We start from the raw sequence: 22,964 nt of genomic DNA, 5'->3' as shown, positions 1-22,964 counted from the left end.
CATATGCTGACTGTATGCCCAGGGCTGCGCCACGGCCACCTCTTACATTATCCCATTAAATCCCCACATGTGTCCCCCCCCACCTGCAAACGATGAGATGAACTCGGAGTAAACAACCAGCCTGGAAGAGTCAGGAGAACCAGAATCTGAACTCAGGCCCGGCTCCAGCCTCCCTCCGTCTGAGGCCACCAGGCACCGGCCAAAGTAGGCGCTTATTAAATATTCGTGAACTGCTGGGAAGCACTCCCTCCCTCCACTGACATCCCACCCCCGCCCCCATGCTTCCAGCACTCTCCCTTCCAGCACTGCTGTCTGCAGCCCAGGCTCTTGCTGTGTGACCGGGGTCAGTGCACTAACCTCTCAGGGCTGCACCTTGAAAATGAGGACACAGCAACACCAGACTGCTTCGAAAGGTCATTGAGGGCACACAGCTTTCCTGAACCCCACGTATGCTGCCCCTACCCACCTTGCGGGGTAGAGACGGTTCGTTCCCCTTTTCCTAGATAAGGAAGCTAAAAGGTTCTGGAAGGCACCCAAGGTCACCCGGGCTGCAAGTGGGTGCACGGAGCTCAGAGCCCACACTCCTGTTTGTCAGTGGACCAGCCCACTGCAGTCACTGCATCAGCTAGGCCTGCTGGTGCTCAGAGGTGGGGCCAGTTCTCATACCTCACACTTCCTCACCAATATCCCCCCGGGGCCCTGCAAAGGCCCTGAGGTCAGAGGTCCCACTTGAATCCTGGTGCCTGCTGTGCAACTATGGGCCAGCAACTCAGCCTCTCTGTGCCTCCTGAGATGCTATGAGGGCTACAGGAGATGCATGGAGAGCAATGAGACCAGTGGCTGGCACCATGGAAAGGCTGGACACATGGCAGGTGTGGGGTAGGGATGACAGCGACTAGGATAAATGGATCAAACCAAAAAGGCAGACGAGCCTGGGGTGGGACACTGATTAAACCAAGCCGAGCTGATCGGGACTCTGAAATGTCAAGCAGAGCTCCAAACAGTAACCGAGGTAGGGCCTGGGAGGACAAGGCCCTGGGTGTTGTCCAGGGCCCCCTCTCCCCACCCCTCGCCCGCCTGGTCTCCTCAAATTCTGCAAATGGGATCACTCAGGACCGCCCGTGGTCTCTCCCTCACCCAAGGCAGACGTTGCCAAACCAGAGAGAAGGTTTTCCTCCTGGCCTCAGAATCCTTCTCAACACAGTGCTTCAGGCAGCCACGAACCAGGGACTGCAGCCAGCCCTGCACTTCAAACGCATTCACCCAGCTTCACCAAGAGCTAGAGCTGGGCTGGCCGGGGGAGGTGAGGCGGTATATCCCCCGTAAGGAGTAGGACGCCCGCCCCAGCCATTTCTTCCTCTGGGGGCTTCCAGAACTCAGCCTGCCCTCTCAGTTCCCATGGCTCTACCCTCACTCAGCCTCCCAGAGCCTCAGGCTGGGCAGGCTTCAGGGCCCGCTCCCGTCCCTTCCCTTCTGTTCCACTGTCCACCTGCGCTAGATTAGTCCCTCAGAAACACCCCCCTCATCCTTCCTGAGGCACCTTAGTTGGTTGGTGGTTTTAGGGCCACCCCTCATCTGACAGGGCTCCAGTGGCCTGAGCAGACAGGCCCACTCCACACTGAGCTGCATGCACAGGTGTCGTTCCCACCTCCAGCCTTTGCTCAGCCGGGAGCTCAGCCTCTCTGGGGACTCCGATTCACAGATACTTCTCTCTCTGCCTCTTACTTGTGCCAGTCGTCGCTGCTCAAGGCTGTCTGCTGAGTTATGACAATGCCCCTTTGCCCTCTGTCCTAATTTGGCACCAAACCTCCCACTTTCCAAGGCCCCCCAGACACCACTTCTTCCAGGAAGTCTTCCCTGATTGTTCCAGCTGGACAGAGCCTGCCCTTCGGTGCTCCTCTAGCACTCAGTAGGTGCCCAACAGGCATGAACTGGGCACCGCCGACATGCCAGGCCCTGGGGACACAGCCAGCTTCCCCCGACTTCCTGGAGCTCACACTCCGTGTGAACAAATCAGTGGTAAGAGTTTGGGATCCCATATAAGTAGGCAGACAAGTGTATAAGCAGGGACCCAAATGAGGCAGTCAGGAAAAGATGTGGGGAATGATATCCCAGGAAGGAACAGGCTTGCTGGGGACAAACGTCTGTGTCCCCAGGAGCAGCCAGGCCAGGGGGCTGCAAACCCATGAGCAGGGAGTAGGTGTCCCAAGCACAGGAGGTACCCACGGGGAGCTTTAAGCTAGGGAGTGATGTGAACCGATCCTCCATCCAGGAAATCACTGCGACTGTCAGGCTCACCATGTCCAGCCAACGCACACCTCCAGGGGGCGTCCTTCACACACATTACAGGTGTGGGCGCTCCTGGGGAAGGTGTAGGGGCCTGTAGGCCACTGCGGGGAGCAGACCGCAGGGGGCAGTTCGGGGCGGACCGTCTGCCAAGGCAAGGCCCGGGGCTGGAGCAGGCGGACGAGGCGCACGCAGATTTGGGTCTGTTTTGGAGATGGCTGTGGCTGGTGGATGATTCCCAAATTTCTGAGGCCCAGGCAACGTGGTGGGCGGAGAGGGTGCTGTTTCCGAAGCAGGCGGCCTGGGGTGTGGACTCAGGAGGAAATGGCTGAGCTGGGCTGTGCTGGGCCGAGAAGGCTGGGAGGCGCCCAGTGCAGCTCAGGGAGGGGTGGGCCTGAGGAGGCGACTCTGGAGCCCCCCATCCCCAGACCCCTTGCTCAGCCCCATTCACTGTTCTGTGCCACGCCCACCTGGGCGAACACAGACCTTAACTTCTCAGAGGGAACACCTCCCCTCACGTCACACCTCCCCCTAGATTAGGACACACAGGCAGGAGACCTGGGTCTGTCCAGATCACAGGACCGGGGGCCAGCAGCGCTACACAGAGGGCTGTGCTCCATGCATACACCCTGAGCATGGTGCAAATGTCTGCTGGATGGGTTGGCGGGGGAGTGGGGGGAAGGACGGGGTGGGGGTGGACCTGTGCGTAACTGGAGGATGCGCAGGGCTGGGGGGGTTGCTTGACCGCATGTGGAAGTGCAGTGTGCAAAGTGGACGTTCTGCCCCGAGTGAGCTCTCCCTCCATTCCCGGGAAGTGTGACCCCGCCACCCCCCAATCCTGCCCCCAGCTGTTCCTGGCGCCCTGCCCTCCCCCAGAGCAGGCTGACCTGCACCACGTGACCCGGGCCTGGGAAGATGGACCCGGCTGTGGGAGGTCGTGTTGCCTGGGGAATGAGCGTGCAGGAGGACCCAGCTGCACAGGAAGCCGGGCCAGAGGCCTCCAGAAGCCTCAGGGTTTCGCAGGCTGGACTCCCAGGGTCTGCTGCTGTGGGGCCCTCTTCTGCCTGCAGCCGGCAGCGCTTGACCCACACCTGCAGGCTCCAGAGAACCAGGAGGGGGGATGTGGCTGTGTCCCCAGGGTGGCTGCCCACCCGCAGTGTGACTCTGGCTGCAGCCCCCGCCTCTCCTGGCTCCATTTTAGCCATGGGGGGGCTGCCCCGGTGGCTGCCTATACACAGAAGGAGCCTCGGCCGAGCTGGCTGCCCCAGGGGCATGGAAACCACGCACCTAGTTACAAACCAGCCGCGGCTCTGGAGTCAAACGGCCCTGTGTTCAGATTCAAAGCTGGATCAGCCACTTCCAGCTGTGTGGCCAAGGGCAAGTTACTCAGCCTCTCTGTGCCTTGGTACCTTCTTTACAAACCGTAACGGTAACTGTTTCTAAGGTCGTTGTGCAGAAACATCCCAGGAAGCACATAGAGCAGCTTCCAGCCCAGCACTGGAGCGTGTAAGTGCGCAGGAGGCGGTCACTGTGATTAATGAAAAATTAATACAGGCTAGGAAGGGAATGACAGCCTCCCCGCGGTGTCCCTCAAATGGAAACAAATCTGTGCCGCTCTCAGAGCAGCAGAACTCAAGCCAAGGGCAGGCTCCCAGGTCTCGCTTCCAGCTCGTCAGGCAATTCCCCTGCAGAACATTCCCTCCTGGTTGCAGGCAGGGCCCAGGGCAGGACGCCACCTTCAGATAATCTCAGAGCTGGCACCGGCTTCGCAAGCACATGGTTGGACTTTCCAGATCTTTCCTCCCCTCTCTCTGACCTTCCCCTACTCACTTACCCCCAACACACTTTCTTACTCACTCTCTCCTTTCATTCCTGTTCAAAAACAAAGAATCGAGGCCAAATGTGACAGCTGGCTCCCTGGAAAAGTTTCTCTGCAGCGTGACCGGGTGGCAGTTACACTGCAGGGGGTGTGGTGCGGGGAGGGCTCCCTCCTCACTGCAGAGCCAAGGACTGGGGGCTGGCGGGGGGGTGGGGTGGGGAACAGTGGGGGTTACGAGGCCCCAGCCCCCCCCCATTAGGACCTGGCCTGGGGCCACATCTCTAAAGCCTCCTGGGCAGACTGCACACACTTGGTCACAAACGCTACATCAAGTCGGCCATTTTCGGGGGTGGGGTACCGCTCAGGGTCAGGGTTAGGGTTAGGTTCCTAAACAGAACTTTCGGGGCGACTGAAGCTTCTCATCTTCTACCCACGGCGTAGCCAGGAGGCAGATGTGACCTCAGAGCCCACAGGTCTTCCTGGTGCCCACCCTGGAGCCCAGCCCTGACCAGGGTCCCAGAGGGAGGACGGAAAAGCCTTAGAAGGCACGGGGGAGGGGTTAGAGCCACGTTAGTAACTTTCTCTGCAGAGCTGCCCCCACGCCTCCCCCACAGACCCTGGTCCCCAAAAGGCTGGGTTTGGGCCCAGGAAGCTGCCTTCAGATTCAGAGGTGCCCACCGTGCTTTGGAAATGCAGGCCTGGAGGGTAGAGCTCGGACCCAACAGGTAATAAGAGTGCCCTCTGCTGTGGGGTCTCACCCCGTGGGTATCAGCTTCCCCACGTCCACGTGGCCAGCAGCCTCGCTCCCTGGGACCAACCCAAAGCAATCCTGGGGAAGGAAGGGCTGCAGGGGTAGGCGAGGGTGGGGGGAGATAGTTTGCCAGGGTGCCCTGGCTCCTCCAGGCCCTTACTCTCACTCAGCTGCTCCTACCTCAGGCCCCCAGGCAGAACTCTGGGGGCCTGCTCCCGAAGCCCAGGCCAGAAATGAGGGGAACTGGGGGCAGAAGCTCCCCTCCTCATATCCCCTGGGCCGTGCTGATGGGCTGACCTCCCAGAAAGCTGGGCGGTGGCCGCTACTGTCCTGGCCGCCCTGCCAGGCCCCGACGCAGCGTTGACAAGAGTGAAGATGCTGTGTTTCCAGCTGCTTCTCCACCTGCCTCTCCGTCTCTCTGATGCCCTGAGGGCACAGCACCGCCCCCCGCCACGGTGTCCAGCAAGCACGGACAGGGCTGGGCTGTCCAAAGCCATAGCAATGAAGAGCTGAGCCAATCCCTGGGAGTAAGACCTGTGCCCTAGTGAGGTTAGTTAGAGGAAGCCCCCAGGCAGAGACGCCCGCACTCACGGGACCCCTCCTCCGCCCATCTCAGCGCCTTGCTCAGCCCAATCAGGGGAACCACTCCAAGCCCCAGAAGGATCAATAGCCCAGGCGAGCCTACAGAAGCCGTGCTGTACGTAAGGACAGCCTCTCTGGGACCCGCAGGGACCTGCTCCAGGGCGAGGGAGCAAACCTGGCAGGTAGGGACCACGGTCTCCCCCTCTTCCAGGGCCGACCAGGAGACTACAACCAGGGGTCTTAATTCAGCCCCTCCCAGCCAAGAAGGCACACCGCCCCTCTGCTCCGCCCCCAGCCCAGCCAGCACATCTCTGGCTAGCTCTTCAGCAACACTCACGCTGGTCTTGTGAGGAGGAATGGGGTGGGGAGGAAAAAGAGGAGAGAGGATGAGACAGCCTGGGCTGGGCTGGGCTGGCGGCAGCAGCCACTGCAGGCTCCCTGCAGCTGTGATCGGCGGAGAAACGGGACTTCCAATCTGTTCCCACTCACCCCGGACAAACAGCATCTTGCTCCAAAGTCCAGGGCAGCTGAGGGGCTGGAGGAGCGGGGGGAGTACCAGAGTCCCTCCTTTCTAACTGGAGTTTTCTTTTCTTTCATTTCATCATCTCATGGTACTTTCTGAAAGAAAGAGGCCAGAGGAGGGAGCCAGCCCAGGCGGCTCCGCACCCCAGCCCAAGCTTCGGGGCAGAGACCCAGCTTCATGCCTCAGCCCTGGTCCCCAGCGCCGGCAGACAGCTCCATCCCCCAGGGTTCAAATTCAGACTATTAACCACTGGGGGGCCTTAGGCAAGTGGCTGGAGCTCCCTGTGCCTTGATTTCCTAATCTGGAAAATGGGGTAATGAGAGCGCCTGGAAGCTAACCTTATCCTGCTGGTGGTTATTATCAACCCCTCGGCCTCCTTCTCCGGCTGAGATAAGGATTTCCCTCATTGTTGCCACAGGGATCTGGACCTGGATGGACCTGGAAAGTCTTCCAGTTTCAAAGTTCCATCCGCAAAGTGCTTGTGCCAGCTGGCCCGCGCAGGGGCCGGGGAAGGGGAACTCCAAGGGAGGAGTGAAGCGTGCAGGAGAAGGGAACAGCCAACAGGGAGGCCCCCACCAAGGCCGCACCAACCACGCAGCGGGAAGGCGGCTCAGAACACTCCCCACCCCCCAAGCCTCATCTGGATACTGAGGCTGAACGGTCCCGGACCTTCTCGGTCCAAACAGAGCCACCCACCACCGGAGCCAGAAGTGTCACTGGCTTGAAGGCCCAGGTGGGGCTGCCCAGGCATCACGGGGGCAGGCACCAAGGCCGGGAGGCCCACGCCACCCACGGAGAGCAGAGTGCAAATACCTGCCCCGAACGAGCACAGGGTAATAAGCAAGGGCTTGGCAGGGGCGGGGAGGCAAACTTGCTACTAAATTAAATATCAAGAAATTCAGCTCCGACTCACTGACCTAGGCTCTCTCGCCTGAACAGAAAGTCCACTGACAGAGCCACTGACTAAACCAGCCCACTCCCGAAAAGCTGGGATTGGGATTCAAGGTCCGCCCACCGTTCCTGCACCAGCTGGTCCCTACAGCTGCCCCACAGCCTCTGCCCAGCCGCCTGTCACCCTCCTGAGAGACACAGGAGTGGCCAGGCCCCCCCGCTGCCACAGGAAGAAGTGGGGCTGCGCCTCCCCGCTCGGCCTCTTCCATCGCAGCCTCCCCAGCCCTGCCCCCCACTGGAAAACCACAGCCCCCCGCCACGGCCTGGGAGCCCCAGGACGAACTCACCTGGTGGGGGCTGGGGACAGAGGTGCCTGAAACCCAGGCGGGCGGTGGAGGCCACACTGCAGGGCCTTGTTTCAGGAGGTGCCCCAACCCTCTGTAACCTGAGCCCTGGACGCCTCACCAAGCCAGCTCTTCCCATCAGGCACCAGACAGGCATTAGTCAGCAGGTAAACAGGCAGGGAGCCACAGACCTCAGGAAGGCCTGCCTTAGACCAGCACTAAGGAGAGGGGGCATGATCCCAGGGGTGAAAATAGAGCCCCCCCTCCTGGGCTGGGCTACTGCACTGTGCAAAGAAGTGGACCCGACTGCCAGGGGAACGGGCAGGGGTCACATCATGACTCAGGCATGCCCTGGGGTCACCAGTGACAACGGTGACCGTGGGTGTTACCCACCCCCCAGCTGGGCTCCCCATCCCCGTGCAGAGGAGGGAGTGGACACAGCAAGTTCTGCCAGGGCAGGAGGCTGCGTCTGCAAGGGCGACCCGCCCCGGGGAGGGACAGAGCCCCTCTGTTCACACAGCAGTCTCCTCACACCCTTCGGGGGTCCCCCAAGATCTCCCGTTTCTGCCCTGTCAGAGGTAAGGCAAGGCGTGAAGTCCGGGTGACTACAGATGAGAGGAAGTGGGCCTGGAGACAGTGACTTCGGAGAACGGGCTGTCAGGCTGGCCTTCTCGTTCCAGGGACCAGGCGACTGGGGGGCTCAGAGGAAGGGAGGGGCGGGCCGCTCCCTGGGAATTGACAGCCAGCCCTGCCCACCTCCAAGCTGCGGCCGCCACGGTTATAAAGTTCCAGCTCCTCCCGGGCCACAAGGGCCTCATCTCAGACCAGACACGCCCCCCGCAGCCGGTCCCACGGCCCTGCACGGGAAACAGGACGTACAGGTCTCAGATGATGGTCAGGGCTGTGCTCCCGCCAGGGCCTGGCCGAGCTGAGGCTGCCTGGAACCGAATATGCTGTTTGGCCAGCTCAGGGAGCCCCCAGAAGGAGAGAGCTTTGGGTGGAGCACCTGGAGACCTCACTGGGATAGACAGGAAAGGAGGCCCTGCTGCATCCTCGGGGCTTGGAGGCCAGCCGCGCAGCAGGTCCGAGTGGGCAGGGCTGCCTCCCCGCCGTCAGCAGAAGGCCCAGCCCAGGCCCGAGCTCTGGACCCCCTTTATTACGCCTCTTCCTCCCACTGGATCTCTGGGTGTGCAAGGGACCCTCCTCTCCCCGTCACACTCCATTTAGGGGGACAGTGCCTCGGCACAGACGCCAGACGTCCAACAGCAAAATGACAGGCCGGAAGGGTGGTTGTACAGCTCCCCCCATCCCCACCCCACCGAGCTTTCTAGAGGAGGACGCTGCAGCGCCTTCCTGCCCCCAGGCACTCCCCACCCTGCCCCACCCTCCCCACTGCCATCCCTGGCAGGAGCTGCACTCTGCAAGTTCAAAGTCCTCAGCCCCTCAAACCTCAGCGCTCTTGGGGCGGAGACCAGGGAGTGCAAATTTCAAAGGGACCGCCAAATACCTCGGGAATCAAGATACATAATATGTCAATGCAATATTTTTTGAAAATCAAACTTTTGCAAAAAATCCGTAATGATTTTTTCCAATCCAACAGGGCGGGATTCGGGCGAGGAGAGTGCAGCGGGGCTGTGCACGTGCCTGGCCCATCTTTCTTGAAAATGTGCGTATTTGATCATCAAGGATTTGGGGGGCGCAATTCTGATTTTTAAAAGCATTGCATAAAAATACTACTTCTCTTGACTCCTGAGTTTTCTGGCGCTCCCCCACCCCTCCACTAAGTTTTGTGCCCCCAAGGAGTGCCTCACTTGCCCTAATCTCGGGCGTGTTCTTCTTGCTTTCACCCACCAACCTCCAGGGGTCCACACCCAAGCTCGACCTTGAACCCAGGACCACCCTGGTTAGGGTCACAACCTCCCAAGCTGCCTCGCCTCCTTCACTTTCCTCTTCGGCCCTCGCCACGGCTAACGGGCTTTACGATTTACCGTTTGCTTGGTTTACCCTCTGCCTCTGCCCATCAGCACATAAGCCCCAGGAGGACAGGATTTTTCTCTGTATGTTCAGCACGGATGAACTCCTCAGCGCCGCGAACAGTGCCTGGTACATATCAACGCTCAACCCTTCCTGAATAAACAAACACTCCAGGCAGGATAATCTCTAGGAAATCTGATCAGGTCCTGGTGAAACACCTCTGGTGGATCGGGCCCGTAACACAGCATCCAGCCCACCTCTGGCCCGGCCCGCCTTCAGCCCACCGCCTAGGCCAGTGTGTCCCAAACTGTGGGTCCTGAAGACTAGTTAGCAGGTCATAACCAGCATTATTTTTTAACATTTAAAAAGAATACATTCATACTAGAAGAACTAGAAAAAGAAGGTAGAAGCAACCCAAATGTCCCTCAGCTGATGAAAGGATAAACATGTGCTTAGTCCACAAATGGAATATTACTCAGCTAGGAAAAGGGATGCAGCCCTGATCCAGGCTACAACACACAGGAACCTTGCAACACGATGCAAAGGGAAGGAAGCCAGTCACAAAAGACCACACACTGTACGATCCCATCTCTAAGGAAGGTTCACAACAGGCAAGTCTACGGTCATTGTTTAGGGCTGGGAGAAACGGGGGTGGGGGACAGGAGGTGACAGTTAATGGGGACAGAGATTCTTTCTGAGGTGACGAAAACGGTCTAAAGTTGGATGTGGCGACGGTTTCACAACCCTGTAAATAACTAAAAACCATTGGATTGTACACTTTAAATGGAAGAACTAAATGGTATTATGTGAACTGTATCTCGATAGAGCTGTTTTTAGAAAATAAGAAAAGCTCCCCCATCCGAAGCAGCACACACAGCGAGTATGAAGGTGTAGCAGGCACGCGATAAAGGCAAGAAGTACTCCGTGGAAATGCTGTTCCATTTGTATACACACCACACACACACACACATCTACACGCACGTGTGTCCTGGTTTGCGGTGCAAAACGTACTTCTTACTGGGGGCTGCAGTCCAAAATAAGTTTGAAAGCCACTCTCTGGGCAACATCAAACTCAGGATTCCAGAAAGCCAACAGCCCTTCACCTGCCTGGACCACTCTGCCCCCTTCAAGACCAAGGGGCCTACCCCCCACCCCCCACCTCCAAGAGGTCTCTGCTGGCAGGGTTGGGGGGGCTCCCTCCTCGGGGTGCCAAGGCCTTCTGGACTCGTCCCTCTCAGAACACTTGTCACACTGCACTGCACACATGTTTCGGAGGGAGCGTCCCCAGGACATGGGCTGTGTCCTGGCCACCGACGCATATTCTCCTCTGAGAACAGTGCCAGGCCCAGGGCAGAGACTCAGGTGCACAGATTGATGGTGGCAATCATGGGGGGCTGGCCTCTCACCACCCACTCTACACACCACTACCTCTGAATGATCTGAGGGATTTTAAATAGCTTACAGGATGATTTTCTAGGAAAAAAAGGTATAAAATAGGAAGAAACAAACGCTAAACTCAAACAAACCTACGGAAAAAACTTTTTAAAGGATGAGGCTCCCACAAAAATATCCAGCTCAGATGGTTTCACTAGTGAATTCTTCAAACGTTTTAACACAGAGATGATCGTGTAGCCGCTTAAAAATGTTCCAGAACACAGAGGGGGGTAAAGAAACGCATCCAAATTATTTTCGCTAAGCCAGCACGACACTGACACCAAAATTGATAAAAATAGCAACGCACACATGCCCAACACGCTGTAGACCAGGCTCACGCGTGCGTAGCCATGCAGGAGCTGTGCGTCTCTACCTCGCTGTTTAAACCCAAGTAAATTCCAATGGATTAATGATTTCAGTACATAAAAATGAAACCATAAAAGTACCAGAAGAAAACCTGAGTGAATTCTTTTGCTATGATTTTGGAATGCAGGCGGCCTCTAAGCAGGACATAAACCTCCACAAGAGAAAAGAAAAAGAATAAACGTGACAACCTAAGGGTTAAAAATCTCTATTTAAAAGAACACACTAAAAAAAAAAAAAAAAAAAAAAAGAACACACTAGACACACAATGAAAAGTTAACAACTGGGAAAAAGCACTTGTAACAGCTACGACAAAGGTGTACCAAGAACTCTTAAACAAACAAACAAACAAAATCAAGAAAATGATTAACGACCCAACTGGGGGAAAAAGGAAGCTAGGACAGGAATGAGAAGTTCCCAGGGAACCTAGGGCCCTTGGCCTGTAAACAGAGGAAAAGATACCCACCCCCACCCCCGCAACTTAGTAAGAGATGCACAAAATAAAACACCCATCAGATAGCTTTCTACCTCTCCGCCCAGGGCAAGGGACACAGTACCTCTCTCTGTCACGACCAGAAACTGATGTAGCTGTTTTAGAAGCCAACTTGGCAACATGGGTCAAAATCTTAAACGCACACATCCTCTGGTGCAGAAATTCCACTCCTAAAGGTTTATCCAACATGTGCACATACATAAGCCAGAGGATGTTCATGGAAGCCTCGTTTATCACAGAGGAAGCCGGACAAGAATGGCAGGACCATGTCAGGGCCGAGGACGCAGCTGTTACGAGGAATGTGCCCGATCTACAACCACAGTGTCGTTAAATGGGGAAAACACACACACGCAGACTCCAGAAGGACACACAGCGCGCCCTACCACCCGCATGGGCTATCCTGGGGAAAGGCTGGGAGATCAGGAGAGACAGATTTCCTTTTCACATTTCATGTGACCTGGATTTTTTCTCTTCTACCAATGGTCACGCACTGCCTTTGAGAATTAGAAGAGAAAAAGGCAATGGGGCAGACGGGGCCGAGGGAGTCAGGGATACAGACTACAAGCGCGGGGAGGGAGAGGCACCGTGCAATGGCCAAGCTGAGCCCGTTCGTTAAATAAGGCTGCATTTGGTTTTCACTTATGAGCCTGTTTAACAAAACCTCCCGGGCGCTGGGCCTGCCCTGGCGGTCCTCACACGTTAGCACTTTCGTTCTAACAACGCTGTGCAGGAGGAATGAGGTCCATTGCGATGATGAGAAGAAGGACTGAGAGAGCATAGGTCTGATGACCTATGGGCCAGGGCAGTCTGAGGGCCATTTCCCCCACGAACAAGTGGGCAAGGCCTCCCGAGTGGCTTCCTGCTGGAACATTCTGTGCTTCTGAGCTGTACCCTCTGTGTGTTATATTTTAGAAGGAGGGAGATGGAAGAGGTGACCTCCAAGGCCACTTCCACTTCCCAATTCCTTGCTGGGACCAGCGCTGGGGTCTCTGAACTGCATTGGACAGACCAGGGATTTCCAAAGCAGGTTCCCTAGAGCCCTGGGGTTCCACAGCGGTGTGCCCGGTGACAGCATGGGAAAGGGGACAGGAAGCCTCCCTGCTCAGAGAACTGGACGCTCAGTCCTGGCCACGAGCTGCCTTTGCTCATTCGCTACAACTGGTAACTCTGGGAGCCCCTGGGATTCCAGGGGGGCGTCTGTGACACGCACAGAAAGGCCCAGGCCAGGGAAAGCCAAAGTGGATAAAACGTGGAAAGGAAGTCATGCCTGGACCCGAGAAGGGTCCCCTCCTCACCACCCACAGCTCTCAGACATGCAGCCCCAGGTCCACATTTAGCCACATCAGGCCAGTGGGAACCACGTGGCATCATCCTTCAGGCTGCCTGCTGGAACCCAGGGTCTGGGCAGGGCCGCCCACACTTCAGGGCGCCAGGCAGGGGTCCGAGCCGCTCCTCCGGTGCTGAATGTGCCCTCTGTCCACAGAGCGTGGCTGTCCGCGCAGGCGTGTCCCCCGGACAGCAGCCCCATTGTGCCGACCCTGGCTGCCAGCAGCTGTCCTGGGTGGAGAGGCTGCGGCTGCAGACACAGCCCCTCTCCAGGCAGCTGCTCGGCTTCCCAGGTCACGCACCCAGGAGGCCTCACCCAGCACCACGTGTCTGGGGCCCGGGCTCCGTCCCTGGTCAGGGCTGCAGCCCCCAAGCTGCAGGGAGGCAGCGCGGGGACCCGCCTGCAGCGTCGGCCTCCCTGCCCGGCCCGGCCCGCTCCCGCAGCTGTGCCCAGCTCTATGTAAGGCATTCCGCAGCTGCTCGGCTGCATTCCCTGGATGGGCCCGCATTGCTCCCTCCTCACCACTGGGCTGGGCTTGGCAGACAGCTGGAGGGCCAGCGGGGGCGGTGAGTGCTTTCTCCCAGGCCCTGGAGCCACGCTCTGTCCTCCCTGCGCCCTACTCTGCCCCACCTTGAAGGAGACACACCTGGGCCTGGCCACCCCTCCACCACATCCTCCTGTCCCCCCATGCATGGGGACTTCCTGCTTCAGACCGAGGTGTGCACGGGCCTCAGGGTCAACTCAGAGGAGAGCGTCTGTTCTTAAAAGGCGGAAGGAGAAAGGGACCCAATCCCCAAAGGTGAAAGGGTGCCTGGATGCCCTCTGGGGTCACGACGGAACGGGGAGGAGCCCAGAGCAGAGGGGTCTGTCGGGCAAGGCAGCCAGGTGGGAGCATCCCTGCAGGAGGTACAGCCTTTTCCCACCAGCATAGAAACACGCAGCCCCACACAGAAGAAAACTCTCCGGGCTCAGGGCCCAAAGGCACAGAGAGATCAAGTTCACGGCTCTGCTTTGCCAGACACAAACGAGACCCTCAACGTGTATGAATCTCCTGCCATAGGCCAGGTGCTGGGATGAAAGGGTGGACAAGGTGCAGAGCCCGGCACCGGGGAGTTCACAGGCCAGGGACAGGCCCAGCGCGGACCCTGGTTAGTGAGTCGTCCTGCGAACATGGGGGGTGTCTAGGGAGCCTTTGCAGAGCTGGCCCTTCCTCCCTAAGCAGATGGCGGTCCCCTTCTCCCCCCTCTTCACGCTCTCTGATCCCCACACACACTTCTGGGGCACGTCACGGTCCCCCCACTTCACTGGCTGACCCCTTCCCACCCTTCAGACTCAGCTCAGATCTCACGTTCCCCAAAGCCTTCTCTGCCCAGCCTCCTCTGTCCCCATGTCCCTGTGCTTGTAGCGTCCCATGATTCCCCGTGGAAGTGACATCTTCCCTGTTCTGCCCCAGCCCCTAACACAGGCCTTGTGCAGCCGGCACCCAGGTACACCCGGAAGACGGCAGGCTCATCTCGTCTGCCAAAAAGCCACGCTCACCACCAGAGGCGTAGGGGGCCTGACGTCCACCTTCCTCAAGGCTCTACCCACGACCAAAGATATTTCTAGATGTTTTTAGCCGTAGGGAAACCGGAGGAAGACATTCGCTGCGTCTGCCCCACCCCAATGTCACGCCCACATCACCAGGGACTCCAGGCACCACCGTGGACTGGATACCTGTCTTGGTTATTGGGGGCTGGGTAGGTGCAGCTGTACCTGGACAGCTCAGATCCCCTACCACCATTGTTGCCTCGGGCCAGCAAGCCCAACGCCTCCCTCGTTTGACAGATCAAGAAACTGAGGCTGGGGAGTGGGGGGCAGGTTGGGGGGGCCGCGAAGTGATGGCTCAGAACCAGTCGGCCAGTGGGGTGGAGCCAGGACACACCCAAGAACTCAGCTGGGCGCCAGTCCGGGGACACCCCACTCGCCACATGGCCCGGTCACCCCAGCCTCCCCCACGGCCTCCAGTGAGCATTCAGAGACGGCAAAGAACCAGACCCACGAGTGAGCGGCCAGCGCCCGCCTTATAAGGCAGCCTCGGGGAAACTTGGCCGGTGGAACCAGGGGGGGTGGCTCCTGGGGGGAGGGAGAGTGACGAGCCTGCCACACAGACAGGGTTCTGGGTCCTGCAGCCCAGCCCCACCCAGAGCCACCCAGGTGGGGGCAGGGGGACCTGGAAGGGGAGGCAAGAGCCTGAGAGAGGAGCAGGGCTGGAGGCTGCCAGGTCCAGGGGCCTCGGAAACCAGGATCCCAGAACGCCAGAGTGAGCGGATCAGACCTGTGGGGTCTTGGTTGACCAGAAAAGTATCTGCTTGATCCTTGCAGAGTCCCATGGGGTCCCTGCAGCCCCTGCATCTGCCTACGAGAGCCACCACAAAGCCATCCCCATGTCACTCCTCCAACATTGTTTTATTGAGCACCTGTTATGTCCAAGTCACTCGGTATCTCATGAGAGTCTTTCAAAAAGAAAAAAAAAGACAACAGCCCCAGCCTCAAGTAACCTAGAATCCAGTTCAGGGCATGGAAGGAATTCTGAAGAAGACATAGCAAACGTTCAGAGTGGGTATTGCTGGCTTACAGGTGAATTATAGTTTCTTTCTAATGTCTATATTTTCCAAATTTTAAAGAAACAGTACTGTGAAAAACTGTTTTTGCATTAAAAAAAAAAAAAAACATCTAGCAGAGGAAAGAAGGTTCATACACAAACAATTTACATTCCAAGACAAACACACGATATTATACATGAGAAAGATGCAAAAAGGCACGGGAATCAGAGGAAGTGAGGCTACTTCCAGTTAGTGGGAGAGGTGCCATTTGAGCAGGACTTTGAAGGATGCATAGGAGTTTGAAAAGCAGTGATGTGAAGAGGAGCGGGGCTGGGGATCAGGAGATCAGTGCAGAACCACTGTGAGGAAAGGTGGCCAGTGGGAGACCACGAAAGGACCAGAGCAGGAGGGGCTGGGGAGCAGGGAGGTATGAGCTGGACAAGAGGGTGAATCTACTGTGGAGGGCGGGGGCCCGGGCGGGTGAGCAGTGAAAGCTCATAGTGAGCATGGATTTCATCAGTGCTGTGCTTTAGGGAGGTCAATCTAGGAACAACTTAGCTGAGGTCCCAGGACACCCTGTCCTGTGCCCACGGTCACAGTCTGGAGGGCTTCCTGGAGGTAGAGGCAAAGGGCTGAGTCTGATCAGAGGGCACAGAGCTCCCTACCTCCCTGATCCTTTGACCCCGCAGCGCCAGCTGGCCCTCAGGGGTAAGGGATAGTGAGCCCATGGAGGGCAGTCAGAGCAGGCCCTGCAGGCTGGGGGGCTCCTGGGAGCTCCCAACCCAGCCCCGCCATGGAAGGGCGGAAGGGGATGGGAGTGTCAGGTCTGCAGGAAAGATGGACAGGAAATGAGGCCGAGGGACAACCGGATCTGTGCCTGGAGGGGCTGGATAGGCCGAGACCAGAGGAGGGGGAGGGAGGGAGAAGCGGATGGAGCCTCAGAACAGGGGCTGGTGGGGGGGAGCTAAGACCCGGGGCTCTGCAGAAGCCACTGCAATAGATGCAGGGAACACCCCTCCATCGGGAAGACCCTGGACTTGCCCAGGACCTCAGGACCGGACGTGCAAGCGAGCAGGTGAAGGCCAAATTTCCCAGCCCACAGAGGGCCTTACTCCCCCCCCCCCGCAGCCTCCTTCTCACCCCGCATTACTTCCAGGCTCACCCCACAGTGACTTCTGTTTTAAATGAAGAGAATCCTCCCAGAGTCATCCAATCCCCCACCTCCTCCAAACCCGAGCATCCTCCCTCTTTGCAGTATCTGTCCAACGCCCCCGCCTGGTTCAAATGCACCCAAAGGTTCTCAATCTGTGAGCCCTGGTCTCAGAGAGCCCCCTCCCCATCCAGCCAATAGGACCTACAGGAGGCGGGCTCAGCACACTTGTGAGTTCACACATGTGCGCACCCATGACTGCCACATACGCCGACCCCCAGTTCGTGCTCCAGGGGTGGGAAGGCAGCACACCCCTCCCCCCCGGCCCGTGGACCTCTCCACGAAGAGCTGGACTTCCATCTGCACAGAGGGGCTGCGGGTCCACGGTGCTGGCGCCCAGCTCAGACACTGAAATGCTTTTCCCTGGAAAAACCGCACAGGCCCAAAACCAGGCTCCCCAACACCTCTGGACTGCAGCCTCAGCTGGGAATGCTCTTCCCTCCCGTCTTTCCCTGGTTAAATCCCACCCTCTCCAAAACTCAGCTGCTGAGGCCCGGGCTCCCGGGGGCTCTCCCACAGCCCCGCCCACTTGATTCCACGGCCGCTGTTCACATCCCGCTCCCGAGGCAGAGCTGACCTGACCAGTCCCCACGGTCCGACCTGACCAGCGGCTGCCGCTGGAGGAAGATGTTCTTAGACGTGCCCGAGGCTGCGCCCCGCCCCGCCCGCCCTGACAACCCAGGGCGGTGCCACCCTGAGCAGACACCCCCTGCCTGTCCCCCAGAGCAGGACCACCTCCTCGGGCATGCAGTGCCAACTGTCATCAAGATCTGGACGGTGACGACCGTCTCCCCAGCCACATGCTGTCTGACTCAGCTGAGCGCGAACACCTCACCCCTGTGACGGGGCCGTATCCGGCAGCAAAGGTCCTGGACCAGCAGAAGATCGTGAGGAAACAGCCTCCTGGCCGCTCCCCAAACACCAGCCATGCGTCCTGACATTGGCACCAGCGCACCTGGGGGTGGCGTGGCTCTGCAGGGTCATGTCTGGGGAGATGCAGATTCACACACCAGGGCTGGAAGGGACCTCTTGGCCCCTGCTGCCCACAGCGTGGCCCAGCGTCAGAGGAAATTCAGTCAGCCCCTCGGCCCACCAGACCTGCTCGGTCAGATGTGCACTTGGGCAGAACGCAGCTGCTCCACCACCACCCCTACCCCACCTCATCCCAAGCCCCCAAGTCCACGGACCACAGGAAAACTCTCATTCAAAAAGGAAAACCTGAAAGAATTCAAAGCAAGGACTCGAGATACTCGCACACCCACGTTCACAGCAGCTTCACTGACAAGAGCCAAGCAGCAGGAGGACCCCAGGTACCCATCAACAATGGATGGATAAGCAAAGTGAGCTCCACACATAATGGAATATTACTGAGCCTTAGAAAGGGAGGAAATCCTGACACCTGCCACAACATGGATGAACCCTGAAGATGTGCAAAGAGAAACAAACCAGACACACAAGGACAAATATCTAGGATTCCACCTACATGAGGTTCCCAGGGTAGTTAAATGTATAGAGACAAAACGTAGGATGGTGGGTGCCAGGGGATGGGGGGAGGGGAGTTAGTACGTTATGGGGACAGAGTTCCAGGTGGTGAAGATGAAGAAGTCGTGGAGATGGATCACGGTGACAGCTGACAGCAACATCATGTTTTTAACGCCCATGCCTTGTACACTTAAAAATGGCTACACCAGTCAGTGTTGTTATGTGTACTTTACCACCATTAAAAATCATTTTTAAAAGGTATATCAAAATCCCAGAATGTTCTGCCTGTTCAACCCAAAGGACACTTACTGAACATTTACTGAGCTCCGAGTCCCGGGATCAGAACTGGACCCAGCTTCCACTGGGCTTACAAGCCAGCCGGCACCTTAACACAGCCCATGGGGCCAAGACCCTCCCTGCGGGGGCAGTAACAGCGTCCCACGGGACTGGCACCGCCTCCCCTGTGAGCTCGCCGTGAGCACAAGTCCGGGTCTGGACCCTCCGAGGATGGTAGCCAAGCAGAACACCCCCGAACGGAGCTGTGAATAGGAATCACGGGGCTCCCTGGCCTGGGACCCCCTCCAGGCAGCCCTGAAAATATTAGCACGCAGAGATGAGGCGTTCTCATGCTCCCTTTGCATCTGGCCACGACCCTCCCTACCTGGGAAGGAAGAAGAGGAAGACCCTCCTGTGCAGAAAACCCCTCCTCACCCCCTGCCCCGGGGGTACCAGCAGGGCAGTCACAGTCCCCTCCTGAGCAGGAGCCTGCCTCCCCACGGCTCAGTGACCGCCAGCCACCAAGAATGTGACAGCCTGTCCTAGCGTCTCAAACCCATCCAGCCCCGACACGAGCCTGCCCCGGCTCCTGCCCCCAAGTCCTGGGCTCACAGCAGAGGTTACACCACGGCCCTGTGGACCAATTAACAGGGGCCCTCCACAACCCAGAGATTCTTTGCCAAGTCTAACTCAAATCCAACTTGCTGCATCTCGGTCCATCCCCCGTGGACAGAAAGAGCTGCCAGTCCCCTCCCCTGAGCCTTCGGAAGTATACGCGCCCCCCTCCTCAATATTCAGCTTCTTCCTCCAAGACTCCAGGGCACAGCCAGCTCCCCACCCCCCAAATCACTGCAGCACGGATGACCGGCACCTGCTACTCACCCTCCTGGCTCTTGGGTGGGGCCTCGGCCACGGGCGGCTGGGGCTTGGGCTCCAGCCTGCTCTGCAGCTGAGACATCGGGGTGGGTTCCGAATTCTCCAGGGTCTGGGGTGGGATGGGGGAGGCGGGCCCCTCGGCTGGCTTGGGCACCTGGATCTCGACCCTCTTGGGGGCTGCGTCGGCGGTGGGGATGGCGGGCACCTCAGGGATCTTGGAGGTGGGGGTCTCCATCCTCCGGTGGGCTGACTCCTGGGGCTTGACTATGGTGATCTCCGTCCTCCGAGGGGTGGGCTCTGGCGTCTTGTGGCCCAGTGCCTCGGCCCGCTTGAGCCCGAACCGGGACGGCCCGGCGGTGCCGGTGTTCTCTACCTGCTTGGACGAGATGTCGATGGAGATCTCGGTGCGCCGAGACACAGGCTCGGCCTTGGGGCCCGAGAGCTCGACCCTCCGCAGGGCAGCCTTGGGGGATCGCTGGCTGAGGGAGTCTACATGGCGGGCCGCGGGCTCTGAGTTCTTCACACCCAGGTCCTGGAACTTCTGCGTGGAGCTGGCCACAGAGGCCCGGAGCAGGGGAGTCTGGACCCTCCGGGTTGGGGTGGAGTTGGGCGTCTCGACCTCCTCGACCTCAAAAGATCTTTTCAAGGCTGAAAGAGAAAGCAAGGAGAACGTGGTAAGTAGACGGCTCGGGAGCCCCTGGGAACATCCCGCTCACGGGGAACATCCCGCTAACGGGGAACACCAGAGGGCAGCTGGCGGGGACGCTACAGCAAGGGGCCCCCGGGAAGACTCTTGCGCCCTTCACCTCTCAGGAAGAAGAGAGGACAGCCCCACTGTCCGAAGGGACTGAGGCACCCGCAGCCACGTGTTCTGGGAGAGAGAGAAAAGGCCGGAGCTTGGAGGACGCCCTCTGTCCTCTCTGTCCTGCCGTGGCCATGGTCCCGCCAGCTACATTTTCTATAAGGATGTTCTGGCTCAAGGGAGGGGCCTTTGATTTCTTTCCCTCCTCACCTCCGCCCAACACAGACACCAGCAGCAAACACCACCACCAGCAGCAGCGGTGGAGAGATGTCCCCAGTAATAACAGCCACAACCATAACCAATCAGAATCTCGATGGGGGGACTTCCCTGGTGGTCCAGTGGTTAAGACTCTGCGCTCCCCATGCAGGGGGCCCGGGTTCGATCCCTGGTCAGGGAACCAGATTTCGCATGCATGCCGCAACTAAAAAGATCCCGCGTGCCGCAACTGAGACCCGGCGCAGCCAAATAAATATAAATAAATAAATACAAAAACTCACTAGAGAAAAAGAAAAGAATCTCAATGGGAATGTCACCACCATATCAGTAACAGCAAGGACAGCCAACGCTAGAACTTTTAACACAGGCAAGGCATTGGGCTTACTGTGCATAACCACATTTACCCCCCCACCCTAACCCCATGGTGTAAAGGATGCTATAATCCCCTGATACAGATGGGAAAACTGAGGCCCAGGTGCTTAAGCCAAGTGCCCAGTGGCGTGGGGTGAGTAGCAGAGCCGGAAGATGCGTCTAACTCCAAGGCCCAGGGTTCTTACTCCTTTCTGGTGGAATAATGGAGATCCTGGGCGAAGTTCACACTGCTGCCTTTCTTAGTCCTCACACCGGCTGCTTCTGCCTCCATCCTATACCACGTGCCCCAGCCGGACCTGGGCCCACGCAGCACACTGACCACCCAACTCCCACCCCACAGCCCAGCATTTCCACCCGTCCACCCACCGTCTCCGCCAGGATCTGCTCCCTCCAAGGCGGTGGGGACACTGCCTGAGAAGCCACTATCCCCACAGTTCCTGCAGGCGTGCTGCAAACGAGAACCAGCTGCTCCCGGTTATAAGGACCAGAGTGGGAAGGGGCCCGCGGGGCAGGAACGTGCACCACCAGCTCCTTCCCAGCCGGGCCCACAGCGCGCCCTCAGCGACCCACAGTGTCTCTCCCACCCCCCTCCCCACCTCACCTCACAGCCCCAGGAGCCCAGGATTACAGGGATCCCCCCCACAATTTCCTCCCCCAGCCCCCCACACCAGTTCTCAGGGCCATTCTGAGCAGCCCCTCCCTCCAGTCTTCCTTCCTCCAAATTCCAACACAGCCCTCGTCTCTTCCCCGTGGACATTACCTCCTTCAGAAGACCACGGTGGAGTGGGTGGCTGAGTGGGTGGGTGGCCAGGGGCATGTGTGCTCTGAAGCACTGGATGTAGGGAAGCAAAGGAGACCCCAGAACCTGATACCTGGCTGCCGGAACTACCAGTTTCCCAAACGTGATACCCCTGGGGGACCCTGTCTAAGCCCTGGGCACACCTCCTTCACAAAATCCCGGGTCACAAAGCTCGACCATCCCAGAGGCCCTGCAGGGATGGGAAATGTCCTCCGAGGGAGGGAGCTGTGCAGATTTCGGGAGCGGGCGCCTCACCACGCACTGACTCAGGGACACACCTGCTGTCCAGCTTCACTGCGGCCAAGCAGGCATGTGTGTGCAATGTGGCCAGAGCTCCGGATTCAAGAGAATCTGAAAAGCTGTGTTTTTTTAAAATGTTATCTCCTGATTTTTAAATGCTGGCACAAACAAAGCAAAACAACCCCTTTAAAAACACTGTGCGGTCAAAGGAAATCACATCCAAGGGCTGCACTCGGCCAGTGGGCCCCGCCGTGACCTCGGGTTGGTAAGGCACACGGCCAAGCGCGGCAGGGGTGTGCCTGTGCAAGGACCCCAGCCGGCGCAGCTCTGCCTCTCACCGGGGGCTGTCCAGCAAGATACGCAGGGTACAAACTGCCCGTCCAAAGAAGCCTCAAGTGCCCAGGGAGAGGTCAAGTGCCTGCTAAACTGGCCAGAAAGTCCAGGGCTGAGTGCCTGGAACTCTGTCCTCTCATGGTTCCCAGGGCCTCCGAGACATCTGGTCTACCCCCGCCCCGAGAGCACTGTCCAAACTGTCCCCGATAGTGGCTCCTGTCTGTCTGTGAGCTCCCTCGAGGAGGGGTCCACACCCCACACGCCTAGGCATGTGCATGTCCAAGAGTACTTGGTGTTAGCTCCTTGGGGCCAAGCTGGGAGAACAGGAACTAGGTGGGTAAGGGCTCTTCCCCAGGTTTGCCCCACGGGAATAAGACGACCTTTTCCTGGGAGTCCCGACAAGGTCTGTGCCCCTGTTTGGAGAGCCCCCTTCTTGGGGAGCCCATTTGAATGAACCTCCAACTGCAACTCATGAATTAAGACCCTGCACCAGAGCAAAGGCCTCCCTGAGTCGGGAGGCCCGATTCGGCGATGACTCGGAACCAGACTGGCCGGCACACAGATCACTGCTCCCCGGAACACAAAGTCTACACAGAACGCACAAGCCCGGCCCCATCCGCCACCCTCTCCTCTCCTGGGCTGCTCTGTGCTTCTTCCTGGCACATGCCACCCCCTGGGCCCACACTGTCCGCATGCTTAGCCCTCGGCTGTATCGTCTATCCAGGCATTCACCGGCCAGCACCAACACCCCCATTCGTCTAGTTCTCTCTGAGAGGACAAGGGCTGTTCCCACCATCAGGACGGTCCCTGCTCAGCAAACATCCAGGGCTGTTGGGGGTTCTTGATGGCATACGCCATCCCCAAAAACAAGCGCTGCCCCCACCCAAGGATTTCAAGTCCCCCCCCAAAGCCAGGCTCACTCGTGCCTCCTCCCAAAGCCTGCCGTGGTGGCCCCGTGCAGTTCACGCCACTCCCTCCCGTGTCAC

General features: G+C 58.5%; 1 protein-coding gene across 4 annotated transcripts in view; it reads right to left on the bottom strand.

The window, feature by feature from the left end:
• Positions 1 to 22,964, bottom strand: part of SEPTIN9 (septin 9) — a 164,992-nt gene that overhangs the window by 59,954 nt on the left and 82,074 nt on the right. For 2 of the 4 annotated variants that reach the window (XM_082678076.1, XM_082678077.1), the window contains one exon: positions 19,223 to 19,864. In XM_082678076.1, coding sequence (XP_082534202.1) covers positions 19,223 to 19,864 — 642 coding nt within the window. Of the gene's footprint in view, positions 1 to 5,927; positions 6,057 to 7,199; positions 7,285 to 19,222; positions 19,865 to 22,964 lie in introns of those variants that run through there. The other 2 variants (XM_082678078.1, XM_082678079.1) reach the window with 2 other exon arrangements.

This window comes from Grampus griseus, assembly GCF_964374135.1.
Source record: "Grampus griseus genome assembly, chromosome: 20".
Taxonomy (NCBI): domain Eukaryota; kingdom Metazoa; phylum Chordata; class Mammalia; order Artiodactyla; family Delphinidae; genus Grampus; species Grampus griseus.
The sequence above is the reverse complement of the archived record's forward strand: the minus strand, read 5'-3'. Positions and strand labels throughout refer to the sequence as shown.